Source organism: Topomyia yanbarensis, chromosome 2 (genome assembly GCF_030247195.1).
Source record: "Topomyia yanbarensis strain Yona2022 chromosome 2, ASM3024719v1, whole genome shotgun sequence".
Taxonomy (NCBI): domain Eukaryota; kingdom Metazoa; phylum Arthropoda; class Insecta; order Diptera; family Culicidae; genus Topomyia; species Topomyia yanbarensis.
This window is the reverse complement of record NC_080671.1, coordinates 33804587-33819897: the sequence shown is the minus strand read 5'-3', so window position 1 is coordinate 33819897 and position 15311 is coordinate 33804587. Positions and strand designations below refer to the sequence as shown.

Below are 15311 nucleotides of genomic sequence, written 5' to 3'. Positions count from 1 at the left end.
AAATTGAAAAGGAATTAAATCTTTGGACATTCTTTGGTGTTCTAGCGTAATTTGATAGAGCGTGTTGCATTTAATCGTTGATTTAATCGTAAACAAATAGAACACCCCTCCTATCACACGGCAGGATGCAAACTTACGCTCAGATTTCGTGGATGCTGGAAGTATCCACTCGCACTGGGACCTGGTTCTTCCATCAGCCCACCCATTGTCGATTGCATAGGGACAGCGGGTGGAGACATTGCCGAATCGCCTACCATCTGAGTGGAGCTAACCGCGGGCATTGGTGAGGGGGCTGCTAATGCTATCTCATTTTCCGGAGCCAGCGGATGTGATTCCAAGTGCCTTCGGAGTGCGGTTTTCTGACTGAAGGTTCGATTGCACATCTCGCAGCGATATGGCTTGACACCTAGTAAGAGACGTATTGAACTTATAGAAATCGAAACAGAATTATCGGAAGCAACCATTTCAACTGACCTGTGTGTGTACTTTCATGGTCGACCTGGAAACGCTTCCGAATGAATGTCTTATCACAGTAGCTGCATTTGTACGGTTTGATACCTGCAAGAATGAACATTTAAACAATTTGTGGAAGCCAACCTTGCCGCAGATTGAATATATTGATATGAACAAGTGTAAAATTAATACCCAGATTACAATTTCGGCGAGAGTTATTATTCTCAAACTAACAAAATACCTACCAGTGTGTGACATTTCGTGTCGCTGCCTGTTGGTATGATCCGCGAAGGCTTTATCACAAAAGCTACAAAACATTGCCAATTAACATTAGCACAATGCACATAAATCTCATCTTACCGGCAAGGGTACGGCTTCTCTCCCGTGTGAGTTCTCATGTGATACTGAAGATGTACCTTCGATTTGAACGCCTTCTGGCACACCTCACATTGGAAGGGTTGATTGTTGGAGTGTGACAGAACGTGCACCTGTAGGTTGCGCTTTCGCCGGAAACTCCATCCACAGGTGGAACAAACGAATGGTTTCTCCCCGCTGTGCACCATCATGTGAGCCTTCAGGCTTCCCTTGCTGGTGAAGTATTTATGACAAACCCCACATTGAAATGGTTTTTCGTTGCGGTGTGATCGTTCATGAGTGGCGAGTGCCTCACCACCGCGTAATTTCAATCCACATACGGAACATTGATGGCTTAGAGGTTTATAATTTCGCTGTTGGTGTCTTTGTAGGGAAATCTCGTCGAAGAATCGTTTGAAGCAGACTGGACATTCTATCGGTTTATCCCTATTCTCATCCAGTGATTGTTCCACTTTGTTCATTTTGTGAATCGTGTGGGCATGTGCAATTAGCAGATCTTCCGTTTCAAAAGATTGATAGCATGCTTGCGCGCAACAGATTCGCCCGTACTCCTCCTGCACGACAACTGGGATAGGAGCGACAATCACCTTCGAGGGAATAATTTCCTTTTCCCTAGGATGATTGTGAGCATGCTGACGACGGCGATTACTATCTATGAATCTAGCCGTGCATTTCGTGCAATCGTACACTTGTGCTGCATTTGCCACTCGTTTTTTGTGAAGCTTCAAGGCGTGTGGTGTCGAGTATCGCCTGAAACAGATCTCGCAAATGTTCGTCTTCGATGCGTTGACACGTCGTTTTTTTACATGACTCTTTTCACCATGAACGTGAAGATCATTCCGATTATCGAATATCTGAAGACAGGCACAACAAACCAATTGATCTTTTCTAATAGCGATTATTTTGAACGTAGCAAGTTCTTTCTCGTCTAAGTCGTCTTCCTTGGAATCATCCTCATTATCCCCCCCATTCTTTTGAGCTGGCTTTTTCCTCCGTCTCCTTCCTCGCGTTGATCTTCTGACTTCTGATGCGGAATCAGAGTCGCTATCGGTTGATTCTCTATACTTTTTCTTCCGACCTCTGTGTCCTTTCTGTACTGTAGATTTGTCCACCGAAGATCCGCTACTCTTCCATTCGCTATCATTGTCATCTGTCACGTTCTCTCCATGTTCACTTGACTCATACTTCGGCGTCCTGTTCTCTCCCACCAAGTCATCATCTGAATCAATTTCTGCTTTTACCTCGACAATCTCTTCCGTAAAAACGGCTATCGGTAAAAGTTCAGGCTCCCAATTCGTACCATCAATTTTCGGTGAATTCTCCGCAAATTTCTTACTTGACTCCAATTTGAAAATTTTCCGCAACTTTCGGTCGGATTCGCGAGCCTTCTTGATAAACAGGATCAAATGCTTCAAATCATCGATACACGTCTTGCAGATGGTTGTCGGAAGACCGTCGTCCTCCACGATCTGCACCGCTGTACACTCCACGATGATGTTGGCAATGAATGCATCCTCCAGTTTGGAAAATATCGGTACCAAACCATCACAATCACTATCCATACAGACGCGGCAGATATTCATGCTGCTTTAAAACTTATTTTTCACTATTTTTGCGTCCAAATTTATTTTAAATTTTTTAATACTTTTTTCTGAGTGATGAAAAACAATCAGTGTTTTCATAAACACGTCAAAAAAACATCGCACATATTTTTTGCGAATGCCATGGTATGTCACGAACGGAACGTTGCTCCGACTATGATTCATACACCGAGGAAAAAAAAGATAGGTTGGTAATGTTTGACGGGTCTGGGTCAATTTGATATAAGCCCGAATAGAATTTTACAATAGCATTTACTCTACAAACAATCATAAAACAATAAATATTATAGTTGTTACTGTTTCAACATTGTTCGTCGCAGAGGTCTGGCAGTAGATTTACAATAAAATTTCATGTAACGATTAATGTTACTGTTCAGCAAAAAACTGACACAGTAAATTCACATTAAATTTTACTGTTTTTGAGAAAAATGTATGGAGAAAAATCGATTTGTTTAATGTTAAGATACATAACCACCCTCCTTTTTCACTGTAAAAGTCGTTTTTACATTGAAATTTACTGTAAAAACGTTAAAGCTTATTGTTTTTGTATTGTGGCATAACACTAGAACTTACTGTAAATTATTGTAAAATTACTGTACTGTCGCAGTGAAATTCATGGTTTTGTTACTGTGCATTTCTATTCGGGAGGTCATTTAGCATAACGGACATTTGGTATAACGGTTATTTGGCATAATGATCATTTGGCTTAATTTTGAGAATGGATCCAGGGATACCAGGGGCCTGTTGCATAATCAAAATTTCACTAATAATATTAGTATTGTAGCTTATAACTTCTATATTTCTGTTGCATAATGATTCTACAAGTACACGTATACAAGCCTAATAATACAAGTCAATTATGCTAATAATACTAGTCGTATTTACAAGTACTTGTTGCATAAAAAATACAAGAACAAACTATTAGCTTTGAAGTGTACTTTTATTTACAAGTCCGAATACTTCCGTAAATATATTTACAAGCTTCAATTTTTCGTGGGACCTAACTGAGGTGCAGAAATGTATCGTTTTAACATTTTAAGCGACTCAGACGATGAAGAAAGTGTAGTGTATCATGTACAAAGAATTCGGAGAGCGAAATATTACGCACCACGAATAAATTTCTCCTTTCAATATGAAGTTGATTTTGTTCAAGCTTTGCGGATGACTCCACGGAAAGCAGAGGAAATACTTCGAGATATCGAGTTGTCCAATCGTGGAGGAGCACTGAAACCGTACCAACAGTTGTGCACCACATTGCATTGGCTTGGACAAGGAAACCAATAACACGGTACAGGGCTCTGTCATGGAATCCACAAATCAACTGTAGGAAGGACAATTCATCGCGTTGTTGCCGCAATTAATAGAAGACTCTTTCAGCACAAAGTCTGTTGGCAGTCTAACATCTCGAGTGTAATAGAAGAATTCTACAAAATGGCAAATTTCCCTTGTGTGATAGGAATAATAAACGGATCCTTGATCCCAATTGATGCTCCTTTAGCAAATGAAGAAGTCTTTGTTGATAGGAAAGGTTTCCATTCAATTAACTGCATGGTTGTTTGTGGTTCAAACCTTGATTTTTTTATGTCAGTGCTAAATGGCCGGGAAGTGTACATGACGCAAGAGTTTTGCGTATGAGCAGCTTGTTCCGTCGTAAGGAAGAAGAGTACATTTTTCCCAATGGACTGATATTAGGAGATTCAGCTTATCCTGATATATGATCCAACAAGCGATGGTGAGCGCAGGCACAACAATAGATTGAAAGCCACAAGGCAATGTGTTGAGCGGGCACTTGAAATTCTCAAAGAAAAATTCCCATGCTTGAACCATCTGATAGTAAACCCGCACTTTGCTGGACAAATAGTGAAATGTTGTGCGACATTATGCAATATTGCCCGAGAAAATGAAAAAAACTGCCTTTGATTTTTAAGACCCACCATTACAAAATGAAGATGCGAAACATTATGAACTGAATGCTGACAATACAGAAGTTGATGCTCGTAGACGACAGTTGCAAATTTTACAATTAATGTAAGCAATATTATTAATGTATTATGTATGTTGTTATGTATTTTAATATCGTATTATGTAATTTATTCTTTTAGCAATAATTGATCTTTAAAACACTTATTGAAATAAATAAGAAATATGCTGAAATATTTGGCAAGAATATCAACCTTTATTCCCATTTTCGTTCCGGAAGGGCAAGACACTTTGAACGTACTCAAGTCTGCACTAAATAAATTCCGTGCAAAACTACTTGAGTTACTCTAATGCAAATTATTCTGCTCGAAAGCAGTGAGTAATTTCATAGAACAGGGCTCAGATTTTCAGAATGTGTGGTAAAATCTCTGTGGAACGGCCTAAATTAGAGTAAGCAAGTCAAATCATTTTATTACACCGCTGATGGATCCAAACACTACTAAATACTAGATATCACCATTAAAACTAAGATGCTCATTTTCAGGACTCGACAGAAGGTACTCTACCTGAGTCGGTTCACCGGAGTTTCTCAGTGTGTCCCAGATTTTCTGTGAACTTTGATCTGGGAAGACCATGCTTGAGTTCTAAACTATATATTTTCAAGCTCATAATATGACTTTCATTTGTCATTTTTTCGATCTCCAGTGATTTTAGTTCCCGTCTTTCTCTAGAACTTCTATGGTCAATTCTAGTTTACGGCGGTTGAGATCAGCATTTTCTAGCGTTTCTTCTTTTTATTGATCTGAAACGTGAGTCAAAAGCGTAAACAAAGATAGTTGTTTAAATTCTCATCTATAAAATACTCAAATGAATTTACCAAGTTTTCTTTTCTTTGGAGCCGATTGTTTGATGGAATCCCTGGTGCTTGAATTAGACGTTTTGGTAGAATCTGTAGATGATTCCTTCGACGCCTTTGATGTAGTTGGAGGGTTCTCGTTCTCATAAAACGCTTCCTCCACCAATTCCTCCATACTTTCCGGAATGGCTTCCAAGACTGGCGAATCTTTAACAAGGATGTCGTATACTAGTATGTCAACATAATTAGTTCTAGCTTCAGGACCCCCGCCAGCTCCTGTTTTCCTGGAATTGTCTCACTTTTCCAATATACTTAAATTATTTATTTGGTATTCAATCATTTATGAGAAATGCTACTACCCAGTTAAACTCATTCCGGAACCGGTTCGGATTTCTGAATGGAGTCATCATGGATTCCAAATCAAATGCAACAACCGATTCCGACTCAGAATCGGTTGTTGCATTTGATTTGAAATCCATAATGACTCCATTCAGGATTCCCAATCAAATTCCGAATGGTTTGACCGGGTATTGGCGTGAACAAATCAGTGTAGATTGCAGCATTTCAACAATTTATTGCAAAATGTTTTTATTGCACTTAAAAGTACTCGTAGCTTACAAATTTCCAGTGTAAATACTACTTATTTGCTACGCTCTTTTTGGCTTCGGCTGAACCGGATCAAATTTGCACTTTTACTTCACTCCTTCTAAGTTTCCGATTTAGGTGTTGCTTTTAAATAATCCACTACCTTCAATCTCATTTTGCTTTGCTATCATTGTCTTGTCTCGTCTCTACTCCTTTCGTAAGACAATATAGCGTTTCAATCGCTGTCAACAACACCAATGCTTACAAGTATCGCAACATTCCCCCCCCCCCCGAAATGCGACCAATCTGATCGGCGCCTTACTAAACAAATAAGGCGATACTTGCGGGTGCGTCACAGCCTTTATACCTTTCCATAAACGCACCAGCCCAATTCGCATCGAAAGGCAATGGGTTCGTTTGTACTCCCTTGTCGTATTTCCATCGGCGCCATTAATTCCATAAAAATGTCTTCATTTGTCTTCAACGGCCAGGATTCTGAATCGGTTATTGATTTTCATCCAGAATTCTGCTAGAAACCAGTAAGACATCCGAACAAATTTGTCTTCAAAATGAAAAAGATGGGTGGGTAATGTCAGAGACATAACCGGAGTGAATTAGAATATACTTTAGGCTGTTAATGCGAATGCTACAATTTTGAATATCTTCCAGCTATTTCGATATTTCTAATGGAAATACCGAAACATCGGTATACGTATATCGAAGCCTAAAATATTCCAACATATTTATCCTCATATGGTAACCCTGAAAATAGCATTTAATGAGAGTGAAACAATTCATTTGGCAACAGTAGAGAATCGTATATACTTGTACCGTTATTTCGCTATTTCCTTTAGAAATACCGAAATAACTTATTTTAATAAAACCTTACAGAAATTAGTAAAAATTGCAGCATTCATATTATCAACTTAAAATGTATGCTACTTCATTTCGGTAATGTCGTTGACATTACCTACCCATCTTTTTAATCTATAAAAGAACAATTGTTTTGAAAACCTAATAATTGCATAACCTAAGACGATTTAAAGCTACACTTTTGTGAAATCTCGACAAAAAACAAAATTACGTGTTAGTCGAACGAGCTTTTTGTCTCGTTGTTGTTGTGAATTATTAAAAAGGGGGAAATGTTGGTTGAATGATATTTATTAAATTCTCCCAATTAATGTTCTATAGCTAAACTATGATCATATTTCCTTAGGGGGCGCTTTTTACCCCATGTTTTCATAAATAATAATATGCTTGGGCCTTTACCAAGCAGGTATCTTAGAGTGGAGTTTTCTAAATTAGGGGCCGTACACAAATGACGTAGCTTTTTTTCGGCGATTTTTGACCCCTCCCTCCCCCTCGTAGCATTTGGTCACAAAATTCCAACCTCCCCCTCGTAAATAACGTAGCATTTACCTACCTCCTCCCCCTCGTCCCATGCACAGCGCCCGGGTGATGAAAAAAACTACATATGTTTTTCAGTTATTTTAAATAAATGTCCTTTCAAAATGTTTGACGACTTTTATCAACATTTTCATTATAATAGCAAATTGCGTGCAAAATAAGCCCATTTCATGACAAATATAGTGTTGATAGTTTTGTTTTGAATTTTATATGTCAAGGAGAGCGTGAAGACAAGTTCTCTCAGTTCACAATCGTGCAGCTGCCAATGATTCTAAGAACCATACGTTCATCTAAATTACTAAATTTTGTTTGGTTGAATCCGAAGCAAAAAATTAATTCAGCTTCCAAACTAAGTCTACTAGTTAGCTACATTAGCTAACTAATGCAGCAAGTTAAATCCGCATACAAAATCTTTTCGTATTATTGTAATTCTGTGAATCGTAAACTTTACCTCATAAAAATCGCATCAAAAGTAACTTGTTTGAATTTAAATTCATTTCGCTTGGGAATGGAGGATCATTAAATTGTTTTCTCTAAACAATGGGTTTTATGCTACGTCGCAAAACTTCTGACCCTACCCTCCCCTTCGTCACACTTCGTCTCAAATTTGGTATACCCTCCCTACCCCCCAAAGTGCTACGTCATTTATACATGGCCCCTTATGAAGCTTTTCACTTGTGTAGCCGCGATATTCGCAAACAAAATAAGTAAAAAGCACATTGCGTCATTTAGCCGCACATAAAATAAGCCGGGCTTAATGCGGATACAATTGATGTGTTTTATGGAAACTGTGTTTGTAGCATGATGATACGTAAAACTTTTTCTCCGTTTGCTCCGAGAACCGAGTATTTTAAGTTTCCCCAGGTAGTCTAAAAATTCTCTATAAACACGCAAATAAACTTTCCGAAGTAACTCGTGTCAAATCATCAACAAAAAATCATAATATCGGCATCCAATAAACCAACACCATCTCCTTTACACAACGAAACAACCAGTATGCACTACGGCTTGCCAGAGGAAACACACAGATAAATTCACCACGGTGCACTCTGGAACGCGCGCCGTGGTGAATTTATCTGTACACGCACCCTAAAGGGCGAACACGAAATTTTTGCGACACCGAAAATGTCATGCCAATTTTCTTATAATGTTTAAAATCAAACCAAAATTTTAGGGTAGTTTTATACATATATTTACTTCAAAAATCAAAAGTAAAGTTAATCGATGGAGCCTTGAGTGTAAAATTGAACGCATTTTCGCTTGATGCCCTCCATCAAAGTCTTTACAGTGTCATCCGGTACCAGTTTCTCAGTTTTTTTTCCATTTTCTTAACATGTCCTTCTCGTCTTTGACTGTCTTCTTGCTCTTCCGAAGTTCCCGCTTCATCATTGCCCAGTACTGCTCCACCGGGCGCAACTCCGGACAGTTTGGCGGATTCATGTCCTTTGGAACAAAATGGACAGAATTGGGCTCATACCACTCCAGGACACTTTTAGAATAGTGGCATGATGCCTAATCTGACCAAAATAGCGGAGCTTCGTCGTGCTGCTGCAAGAACGGCAAAAGGCGCTTCTCGAGGCACTCAGATTTATAGATCTCGCCATTTACTGTGCCCTTTGTCACGAAAGGCTCACTCCTCAGTCCGCAAGAGCAGATGGCCTGCCAAATGAGATATTTGGAGGCGAACTTCGATATTTTCTTCTTCTTAAATTTGTCGTCCATATAGAACTTGCTCTTGCCGGTGAAAAACTCCAACCCCGGAATTTGCTTAAAATCGGTTTTTATATACGTTTCGTCGTCCATCACACAGCAGCCATATTTTGTCAGCATCTTCTCGTAGAGCTTCCGTGCCCGAGTTTTAACCGTCGATTCTTGCCGCTCATCGCGGTTTGGTAAGTTCTGTACCTTGTATGTATGTAGTCCAGCTCTCTTCTTTGCATTCTCAGCTCTGCGACATGCCGATCTTTTTAGCCAAATCACGGCTTGAAACGTTGGGATTTGCTTTAATCATCCGCTTCACTTTTCCCTCCGTCTTTTTGTTCTCCGGTCCCGGTTTTCTTCCAGCTCCTTTGCCGTGGTCCAACGTCAACCGCTCCTGGAACCGCTTCAACACTCTGGAGACGGTTGAATGGTGAATGTTCAAAGTTTTTCCCAACTGCCGGTGCGACAGGTCAGGAAATTTCAGGTGTTTGGAAAGAATTTGTTCTCTCGACTCGCGTTGGTTCACCTCCATTTTCGTTGAATCGAAAAACACGACTTCGAGTTTGACAGCATGTAAACAATACACATCAATGAGAAAGTGTGCAAAATTTGGTTAATTTTTACCCAATGGTAAAAAAGTTATGCCCTGTTGAATGTGCCGTAATAATTTCGTGTTCGCCCTTTAAGAGAAGAGACAACAACAGGCTTCTTGCTCTTCTTAATTTTATCTACCAGACTCTGTCGTAATTCCAAAGACAACAAGCATCCATCGTCTCTCTTAACAATACACGTAGTTATATCGTCATTCATGGTATTTATTCAATTTGCATGAAATGTTCATGTGTACGAAAAGTAGCCAAAATAAATTCAGCAGCACTGTTTTTCATCCCGTTTGAAAATATTATGAACGCTCCTGACTGCCAAAACGACCAATCAGAAGCTGGTTCAATATTGAGGTTAGGACTGGATCAAATTGGCTACGCGATTGTCTTCTCTTCTCTTAGCACGCCCTTAACGCCACATATAATTTAAAGAACAAGAGAGCGCGGTTCTCGCACTAAACCACCCCATCGCCAATCCATTTATTCAGCTCTGAAAAAAAAATTTCTGCTTTTTTGTGGTGTGTCATCATTGTATCTTCCGTGTATGCTTGAAACTGGCACGTCATTTCATGATTAGAATGAAATGCTATCAGCGCCTGGCGACAGTCATGGTATCTATTACCTACCATCAAAGAGTGTGAGCTGACATGAAACGCAGCAGCTGCTACGCTTACAACGTCAGAACACATACTAACGAATTTTTGTGTTCCCTTTTTATACGCGTCGCAGTTCATTCGATGAAAAAGAGGCAGTCCCAGCAACGCTTGCTTTTTGAGCGAATTGTACCGACCAATCATGGATCAGATAATTACTACTTTCATAAAATCCATTATTTCCGCTATTTTAGTAATTGTACATACTACCGAATTGGATACAAAATTGTTGTACATATTTCCAATCCGATAGCGCGATAATCTTATTTTTCCATTCAGTACAACGGCAGATATTTACGCATAAAAAATCGGGTAAAATTCCGGCAGAAAATGTTGAAACGGGACCCCTATATTGAAACTTTAGCAGTATTCTACTTCAAAATCATCCTAACTAGAATGATGTCACATATCAATGAGAATTCTATTTTTCTTCCTGAGCAGTTTGAATTTCGTATTGGACATTCAACTACTCATCACCTTGTGAGAGTAACTAACATGATAAAGGCAAATATCTCAGGAGGCTATTCAATTGGAGTGGCTCTTTTAGATGTCGAAAAAGCTTTCGGCAGTGTTTGGCACAAAGGATTAATAGCCAAAATGTGGGATTTCAATTTTCCAATTTACATAATAAAGATAATTAAAGATTATCTTACTAACCGTACCCTACAGGATTCTTATCAGAATTATAAATCTAATAAGCTACCCGTTAAAGTAGGCGTCCCTCAAGGATCAAGCGTCGTACCAATTCTATACAATATTTTTACCTCTGATCTTCCAAATCTACCTACAGGCTGTAAAAAGTCACTTTTCTGTGATGATACAGCATCTCAGCCACTGGTAGGAGCCTTCGTAATGTCTGCAGTCGACTGCAACGAAGCTTGAATATTTTCAATGATTACCTGAAAAAATGGAAAATTTCCACTAATGCGGCAAAAAACAATTGATTGTTTTTCCGCATAAGTCAAGAGCTTCTTCTTTTAAACTATATAATAACCATATTATTAAATTTAATGGTTTGAATTTAACGTGGTCGGATCAAGTCAAATACTTGGGTTTGATTTACGTTAAAAAACTCACTTTTAATGATCACATTGAAGGAATCCAAACAAAATGCAACAAATATATAAAATGTTTATACCCTCTTATAAATAGGAATTCTAGGCTCTGCCTAAAGAACAAACTATTAATTTATAAACAAATATTTAGACCGGCAATGCTATATGCAGTGCCAATCCGGGCAAGTTGTTGTGCTACTAGGAAGAAAACGCTTCAAAGGATTCAGAATAAAATTCTGAAAATGATTTTAAGCTGCCTCCCTGGTTTAGCACAAACGAGTTGCACAGACTCGCAAACATAGAAACATTAGCAATTATGACGAACAGTATTACAAGCAACTTTGTCATTTGTCATTGTCATTTCTCAGCCCACACCCTGGCAGACGTTCATCCGCCCATCTAGACTCTGTCAAGATGAGAACCTACAAAGCCTAACTGTTCGTATGTGCTAGTCCGTATAGCACACCAGTTTCTTCCACAAGCAGGCGCCGGCTGTTAACCGGTCCCACAAGTTTCAGATACATTACATAGAGGATAGTTGGAGGCAGAAAATGAAGAGATAGTAGAGAGATTTTGGTTTGCTGAAACGAAACAAGAAAAGTAAAATAATTGTGATTAGTATCCTAGTTATATTAAATAAGTAAACGATTTCTCGTCTGTTGTTTGTTTCCTTGTTCGTAGTCCGCCTTCCTGTTCCTGATCTGTTGGGGCTTTCCGTTTCGTTGGCCGTCACGTTCTCTTGCACTGAGTTGCACATATTGTAGCAAGAGAAACAAATGAAAAGACAAAAAATGAAAATAAATGCGAAATGGTCTCCTTCAAGACCCCGAACATAACCCTTACTTTCCCTTTGCTTATCGTTTTGGTACCATCCGAGGAGCACTTAGCCTTGTACCCACTGCCCTTCCACCATCCTCGTGGTTTTCTCCATTTATCACTGGCGTCACATGTGATATTTGGGTACGGAAAATGATTTTCTGAGCAGACAATCAAATGAAAGAAGATTGCCAGGTAATTAGTGCACTTTCTGCACCAGGTATCATATCGCATTTGTAAATACACATATTAAGTGTATCTACTATACGATATGATGGCCGGAAGGATAGATAAGCAACCCAATCTTCCCAACGAACAGTATTACAAGCAACTTCCGACAAAAATCGTTGCAATCACCAATTGCAACGATTAGCTCTCTTTATAGTTTTCAAGTTAGTTTATAAGATTTGTTTAACTCCTTATTCACATGACAAGTAGGTTTAAAACTTCCTACTGCAAAAATCACTTAACTGTGAAAGCATATTATATCATAATAATAATTAACTGATTAACCCAATATACTAAATTAGAAATGTAATGCAAACAAAACAATAGAATCAAATAGAAAATAATATATATAAAAAAATGCACTCATTCCCCTTGCTGAACAAAAAAGGTAGAGGATTTTAAAACGGGACCATATCTTGAAAGTCTAGCGTTAAATTGAAGATTTTTAAATAAACTTTGATTTTTCGTTGTAAAATGTGCTCGACATCAAAACCGGCTGATGTAACTATTTGGATTTGAACGATCGTAACTCTAAAAATCGACTAGTTTTCAAAAATCATGTCTTACCTGTATGTTTGCACTCATGTTCCAACTGTAGTCGCTTGATTGTGAAGGTTTTATCACAATAGCTACACTTGAATGGTTTATTACCTGCAAACAACCATAGAATTTGAATTATTGAAGCTGAAAGCTCGGACACAATCCGAGACAGCTACAAAACACAATTAGAATAATAAATAAAATACAAACCAGTATGATTCATCTCATGCCGCTGTCTATTGGTGTGATTCGAAAAAGACATTGGACAGTGACGACAAGGGTACGGTTTTTCTCCTGTGTGCTGACGCATGTGATTCACAAGATAGTTTTTCATTTTGAACGTTTTATCGCATACTTCGCATTGGAAGGGTAATGGTGCATTTGTATGGTTGTGCTCATGTATTGTAAGTTGAGCTTTCTGGAAAAAACCCGCACCACAAGTGGAACAAATAAAAGGTCTTTCGTTCGAATGGCTTCTTTGATGAACCTACAGAAAATTAAATTTGCATACAAATATGTTACATTATTAGCTGTTACTAGTCTACCTTCAGCGAGTTTTTACTAGAGAAATACTTCTTGCAAACATCACACTGAAACGGCTTCTGATTATCATGATTCAACTCATGAAGTGCCAAAACATCCTTGGTGCGAAATTTCAGCCCACAAGTTGCACACTGGTGATTTAGGGGTCTTGAGTTTCGCTTCCTATGACGACGAAGCAACCTTTCCGATGGAAATCTTTTGAAACATACAGGACATTCAACCGGCTTTGACTTAGTATCTCCCAACTCATATGCGCGCTTGTTCAACTTATGTGCCTCACGACCATGCTCTATCAACTGTTCTTCCGTATCAAACGGTTTTGAGCAATTTTGAACACAGCAAAGAATTGCACCGAATTCTTGTTTTATCTTTTCATCTATGTTTTTGGGGTGTTTTTGAATATGCATTCTTCTACCAACACTGTTCATGAAGCGCAATTTACATTTTACACATTCGAAAAGCTGTGTAAGCGCATTCACATTTTTCAAATGGCGTTTTAGTGCAGCAGGTTTTTTGAACTTTCTTTTGCACACCGTGCAGTAAATGCAGTCCGTATTTTTGACAGCGTACTTTGTATGAATCTCAGTGTGTAACTCGAGCGCTTCCATGCAATCAAAAATCTGACAGCAACTGCAACATACGAAGCTGCTACTGGGTAGATCAATCACCTGGAACATCTCCAATTCTTTGTCGCCAAGAACAACTTTTCCATTTTCTTCTAGCGACTCGTCACTCAATATTTCTGTTTTTGGTCGCTTCTTTCGCTTCATTTTTGTCTTTGAAGTTTGCTTAGTATTTTCGTGTTTACTACGAGTATTGTAGGATTGGGCTAACTCTGGTTTTAATTTATCTTCCTCTGATGAAAGTTCAAACTTACATTGCTCATCTTTCAAATTCGCATCTGTACTATCCCGACTTTCATCGGTGGATTCAGTTTTAACTACCACCATTTCGAATGCGGATTTCGGTTCAGCGCTAGGAGCTATCAGCTGTCGTAGTTTAAAATCTGATTCTTGGACTTTGATAATAAACGATATGATTAGCTTGACATCTTGCACACATGTGCGGCAAATTAGATCCGGTAGTCCATCATTTTCGGTGAGCTGAATGATAGATGAAACTTAGTTAAACAGGGATGGCATTTAAAATGGGTAGTACCGACCTGAACGGAGCAGCAGTTATTGATTGTATCTGCTATGTTTGCGTTATCCATGTTTGAAAATATGGAGATAAACTTTTCATCGTCTTGTTGCATGCAGACCCGACATATTTTCATTTTCAGATCAATTTATTCAGTAGAACTTCTTTTCTAAATGAGACGGTAAACATCATAATCAACAGATTACACCATAAATTTGAAAGAAATTACTTCCAGTGTATAAAACGCAAAACCAAAACATTGAAAACCCTAGGGCGTTTATCTTGAAAATTTCATAATTTGAGCAAAATTTTATGTTGTACTTACGCAGTTTTTCAATACAACGATACAGATTTCGTAATTTTCAACAGAATAAATGCCGAATTTTTTATATTTTCTTAAATTTCGATAGCTATCGCTTTGCGGTTGCAAACATTTTTGTTGAAACTGACAGATGTACTTGTTATTGTTAAGTCCCATTTACACTGTCACATTGTTGCCCCGGTCAAGAAAAAAGCGGACGAACATTGTCCGAGGAGTTGAACATTTTGAAGTTTTGATTCTACTCGCCTTTGCCAATTACCCCCAGAAACAAATTAAATTATTTGAAACAATTAAAAGGCGATCAAATGGCATTTTCGTTTTTGACAGTGCACTATACCGGTGTAGTCGGTGATACAATCATTCAAAATTATCATTCAATCTCTCTTGTATATTAATAATTATATTACAACGTAATACGTAATGGTGGAATCTATTAAGTTTGAAACCTGGATTTTCAGATATTTCCAGCGGCGTTCGTGTCCTATTTCTTCATACTTGGACTTTCAATACAAAA

The 15311-nt window shown here is 38.5% G+C and overlaps 1 protein-coding gene across 3 annotated transcripts; it reads right to left on the bottom strand.

Annotated features, from left to right (window-relative positions):
- Positions 1-71: 71 nt before the first annotated feature.
- LOC131682387 (zinc finger protein 25-like) lies at positions 72-14921 on the bottom strand. 3 transcript variants are annotated; one of them, XM_058963823.1, is made up of 7 exons: positions 14801-14921; positions 14498-14743; positions 13338-14438; positions 13003-13279; positions 12820-12903; positions 475-558; positions 72-406 (listed from the first exon to the last, which is right to left on the bottom strand). In XM_058963823.1, the coding sequence occupies exons 2-7, from the start codon at positions 14609-14611 to the stop codon at positions 114-116; spliced, it is 1953 nt and encodes a 650-aa protein (XP_058819806.1). In that variant the 5' UTR covers positions 14612-14743; positions 14801-14921; the 3' UTR covers positions 72-113. The 3 variants fall into 3 exon arrangements, with proteins under 3 accessions (XP_058819806.1, XP_058819805.1, XP_058819804.1); XM_058963822.1 differs by having other exon boundaries at positions 14498-14644; XM_058963821.1 differs by lacking the exons at positions 12820-12903; positions 13003-13279; positions 13338-14438; positions 14498-14743; positions 14801-14921 and adding exons at positions 699-760; positions 814-5151; positions 5227-5546.
- Positions 14922-15311: the final 390 nt, after the last annotated feature.

What these genes read in the sequence shown, in the direction of transcription:
- LOC131682387 (XM_058963821.1), bottom strand. Translation starts at nt 2,411, where the DNA reads ATGAATATCTGCCGCGTCTGTATGGATAGTGATTGTGATGGTTTGGTA. An exon ending in ACACGAAATGTCACACACTG is followed by an intron (nt 559 to 698) that starts GTAGGTATTTTG and finishes TCATTCTTGCAG; the next exon opens with GTATCAAACCGTACAAATGC. An exon ending in CCATGAAAGTACACACACAG is followed by an intron (nt 407 to 474) that starts GTCAGTTGAAAT and finishes GTCTCTTACTAG; the next exon opens with GTGTCAAGCCATATCGCTGC.